The 5,000-nt window shown below is 47.6% G+C and overlaps 1 protein-coding gene across 1 annotated transcript in view; it reads right to left on the minus strand.

The window, feature by feature from the left end:
- Window positions 1–1,846: 1,846 nt before the first annotated feature.
- efemp2a (EGF containing fibulin extracellular matrix protein 2a) overlaps window positions 1,847–5,000 on the minus strand; it is an 11,628-nt gene continuing 8,474 nt past the window's right edge. Inside the window, exons 9-11 of the mRNA XM_030368843.1 lie at window positions 4,634–4,760; window positions 3,790–3,985; window positions 1,847–2,957 (exon numbers count right to left, since the gene is read on the minus strand). Of these exons, the coding sequence (XP_030224703.1) occupies window positions 2,796–2,957; window positions 3,790–3,985; window positions 4,634–4,760 (485 nt within the window). The 3' untranslated portion in view covers window positions 1,847–2,795. The remainder of the gene's footprint in view (window positions 2,958–3,789; window positions 3,986–4,633; window positions 4,761–5,000) is intronic.

The raw sequence follows: 5,000 nt of genomic DNA on the forward strand, positions 1-5,000 counted from the left end.
CACACACACACACACACACACACACACACACACACACACACACACACACACACACACACACACACACACACACAGACACATGGGCGCTGATCATAGGCACAGAAACAGGCATGCCCACGCACACACACACAAACCACACCCGGTCGCTGATCATAGGCACACACACACATGCCCACGCATATGCACACACACACACACACACACACACACACACACACACACACACACACACACACACACACACACTCTCCTGGTTGCTATCATAGGTATGCAGACAAGCATGTCCATCATAATCATGATCATGATGATAGACAAACACAGATCATACACACAAATACACACCCAAAAATCACTCTTTGACAGTGAATCAGCTATCTGTGTGTGCCAACAGGACATGCCAAGGGAGGGCTCCCATTGTTTGTTCCTGTTTAACCCCCGTAATCTCTCTATCTCTCCATCTCTTCCTCTCTCTCTCTCTGACGCTCTCTGACAGCACCCACACTCACACACACACACACACACACACACACACACACACACACACACACACACACACACACACACACACACACACACACACACACACACAACCATCCACCCCCCCCCCCCCCACACACACACACCTAGATCCACACATCTAGACACCCACACATACAGCTACTATACTAGTTCTGCATGCTTTTCTCTGCATTCTGAAAAATTAAGTTCATACATACATTCCCTCCATATTACATGCTGTGGTTTTCAAGCAAATGCTTTCAGTTCCATGGTAATATTTTGCCTCACAGTTGTTATTATAACAGCTGTGCTCTATTTGATATATGGTTGTTCCTTATTATAAACAGATGTATTAGTATGTGGAAGGTGGTATTGCAGGTTCAGTCGTCCATGAGATCATAAAACAGCCAAATTGTTTTCAGCTTGGAATTCTATTCCTGGCCTGCTCTCTGGTGGGATTAGTGTATACCACTGCCCTCTGGTGGCTCAACACAAAACTGCCTGCCTTCATTACGTAAAAGTGTATGTGTGTGTGTGGACGTGTGTGTGTGCGTGTATGTGTGCGTGTGTGTGTGTGTGTGTGTGTGTGTGTGTGTGTGTGTGTGTGTGTGTGTGTGTGTGTGTGTGTGTGTGTGTGTGTGTGTGTGCGCCTGCTTGTGTGTCATCACTCGGGACGGAGGGGAGGAGTGTGTATGTTTGTGTAGTAGTAGTGTATTTGTGGGTATCAGTGGGCGGAGTGAAAACGGCAGTGGACTGTAAAATAAGGGCTTTCCCCTCTCGCTCCATTCTACCCTGCTGCTCTTCCTGTCCCCCCCCCCCGTCCCCCCCTTCCCCCCCGTCCCCCCTCCCCTATGCTCCACACCTCACAATGTGTGCAGCGGGAGAATCACTAGCTGGAGGAAAGGTTATCTAGAGGACATTCAGTCACGTCAGGCTCTCTCACATCCTACCCTACAGGCACACTATACTCCCTGTATCCCGTTTGGATGCGGCTTTCACTGTCATCCTCTTCCCCTCACTTTGACCACGATGATTATCCCCGGTATAGATCTTAGTCTAGGGTTGTGATGAAGTCTTTGGGTTCAGCGTGTCATCAACCCATTTAATCTGTGGTCGTTTCCTGACAGTGCATTACTGATGTGGCCCATTGCATGGCGTTGTGAAGCTCTTGTAATGGTGGACCTCTACTGGGACCGCCTACGTTTCTGTAAAGACACCCCATTCATATGGTTTGAGCTTGAGCCAAGTGGTCGAAGAAGCTAGTCTCAAAACCTTGTCTCCTTGAAAAACGAACAAGATCGCAGTGATAAGAGTAGAGACAATATCGTAAATAAATGGGAATACGAAATGTGGAAATGTATACTGTTTTAATTTGGTTCAAATCTTTGAAAAAAACAACAAGCACATCAACATGAACGACACTCAAAGTGTGTGTGGCTGGCGGCTCCGTGCCTCGGGTTGATGAGGAACGGGACGGTAAGCTGGCTTCTGATCAGAGTGGTTATTGTCTCGCGTCTATCTTCACAAAGATCAACTTTAACTTCAAGTTTGACTGTCGGATGAAGCAGTGTGCGTAATAAATGAGAGGGGATAACCGATAGGCGTGCCGACAGGAATACAAAAGTGTTTATGGATGAGACAACGTTAGGGTCGACCCCTACCTTCACACATTTTTGCTCACACAAAAAAAGAGGAAAAAAGTGTTTTGCTATTACGTGTATTAAACCACAGAACAATGTTTTCAGACGGATGCACAGTATTAACCTCAAAAACAAATGATACAACAGCAACAAAACAGTGACACGAAATAAAACGTATATCCTCAGAGATAGGGAAGATAAGAAATAGACAAAAATACATACAATTAGCGAACAAGGGGTTCGCGGCGGAGCTAGCTGTTACCCGACGTGGACGGGGGAACGCCATTACACCTTCTTCATGTTTCCTACCAGTTTGCGCTGTGGGTCAGACAACGGTTACGTAAAGGCTGCGGGTGTGTTCCACCACGAGAACCAGGCGCCGCTGGAAAAAACACGGAGGACGTAGAACCGCTTCATCATCTGGTCCTCCCAAACCGGCCTGCTCTGTAAACCTGCTCCATGTTCCACATCTCGCCATCTTTATCATCATCATCATCATCATCATCATCATCATCATCGTTCATCGTTTATTTCTGCCTTTTCGTTCTTCTTCCCACTTCCTTCACCACCACCACCACCACCACCCCACACTACCATGAGGGATGGGAGGGAGTGGGCGGAGGGCTGGGGGAGTCCTCCAGCTCGGCCCCCCTCCCTCTAGAAGGTGTGGGGCCCCACGTAGACGGAGAGCCGCAGGACGGAGCTGGTCTGGTAGCTGAGCAGCGGGTTGACGGACAGCATCTCCAGGTCCAGGGTGTACTCCTTGGGGCCCGTGACGGCGCGCGCCAGCACCAGCATGGCGCTGATGTTGTTGATTTGCTGCAACGAGAAGAGACGCAAGGGAGAAAACGTCTTGAGCTTTTATTGTGAAAAGCCAAGGGGGGACTGTTTGCTCCTAGCGGCCCACCTGGTGATTACCGTGGAGCCTTTTGGTCCCTTTGGTCTGGGATTGGAGTCACGGTTCACCAATGTTTTGGAGCCTGAACGGCCGTACTGTTATTATGTATTCTGGGGTCTGAGGGAACTACATAGAGATATCGAGATAGACAGCGTTGTAAACTAGGAACCATAATTTTGTGAACATAACGTCGACAAATGTCTGGTAGGGAGATAGAGAAGGTCACCTGACAACTAGAACTAGAGGGTGGCAGGTTCAGTTAGTGTGTGTGTGTGTGTGTGTGTGTGTGTGTGTGTGTGTGTGTGTGTGTGTGTGTGTGTGTGTGTGTGTGTGTGTGTGTGTGTGTGTGTGTGTGTGTGTGTGTGTGTGTGTGTGTGTGTTTGTAGGTGTATCTCAAAATAACATGCAATTGTCTTTCAGTGGCTTGAAAACAACTCTATAAATACAATCCAATAACCAACTGTTGCTTTGTGCGACCTAAACAAAAATGTCAACCCGTCAGTGCCTCCCTGTTTATCACTTATTTTATATCTATTTATAAGATTCTTCATTTCTGTTAAAACTTGTATTGTATTTTGCATTTTATTTTATGCTATTTTTATTCTATTGTGTTATATATGTATTTTAAGGACAGAGATTCAGAGTACGTCACTCAAACATTTCAGTGCACATCCTGTATGAGTACGTGAAAAATAAAGTAGGCCTACTTTGACTCTTTGAACCTTAGCCCCGCCGCGGCCGCCCGGCGCTCACCCTGATGTAGAAGTCGGAGTTGTCGTCCCCGGAGCGGATGCGGAAGGTATTGTAGGCGCCTGACGACAGGCTGGTGGCCTGGATCTGGAAGATGTCCGAGGGCACGGAGCGCTCCGAGGTGATGCTCATGTAGCGGTTGACGATGGAGTATGGCAGGTCGCGGCACGCCGGTTTTGTCGCGGGGCAGATGCAACGGCTGGACGCCACGGCAACGGAAACAGAGGGGTGAAGGGGTCATGCAGTGTGTGCAGAGGTATCTGTGGTGATATGATTACGCCACCAACTCAACAACATAGCACAAGGTCCGACCAAGCAAAAATACAAAAAATAAAAATAAAATCTTTGCGGAAGTTCTGGAATAAACAGATACATCTATCGATATTCATATTTAGTAGGTTACATTTATAATGTTTATTTGTTTTGCTTTAAAAAAATATGCAGAAAAAAAATGATCTTAAATGTCCAGCAGAGGGCATAGTGGACAAGAAAAATATGGATAAAAACAATATCGACAGTGAAAATAGTTTTTTCTAATATCTTCGCGCCTCATAAATAACATGTATCTTTGAAATAACAATAGAGATCAACACCTGCAACTAATTACACACTTATTTCACAATTGCCTTCGCTTTCCAAATGTCCCGAAATTGGACGAACAAACGGAAAAAGTAATTGCGGTAATCGTGTAATCTGAGCCATGCGAGCGATTAAAATTTCCTTCACGGCCTGCAATTATTTTGTCATAATAGCAAAAAGGTGTTTATGTGTGCGTTTGTCTTTTCAACAGTTTGGACCCAGCTGTCAAGAACGGTGGAGCGCGTCGTAAACGCAGTGCCTCACTCACTTGTCCGATAGTTGCACGTACGGCTCCTGGCATCGGTTGGTGTCCACGCACTGGTAGCGCCCGTGGATGTTGACGCACATCTGCGACTCGGTGCACTGGTGCTCACCCGTCTCACACTCGTTCACATCTGGATAGAAGGAGAAGAGACTGCATGAGGTGTCCTCATGTAGAGAGTGTTTGTGTGTGTGTGTGTGTGTGTGTGTGTGTGTGGGGGGGGGGGGGGGGGGGGGGGGGGTCGGTGTGTAGGGACTGGGAGCAGGGGCCGGGGGGTCCTTGCGTAAGGTTGGGGGGGGGGGGGCGGTATGTGTTTGTGTTTGTATGTGGTAGAGGGGGATGCGTATCAAGTGTGTGCATTGGGGATCTTGCT

This window comes from Gadus morhua, chromosome 10 (assembly GCF_902167405.1).
Source record: "Gadus morhua chromosome 10, gadMor3.0, whole genome shotgun sequence".
Taxonomy (NCBI): Eukaryota; Metazoa; Chordata; class Actinopteri; order Gadiformes; family Gadidae; genus Gadus; species Gadus morhua.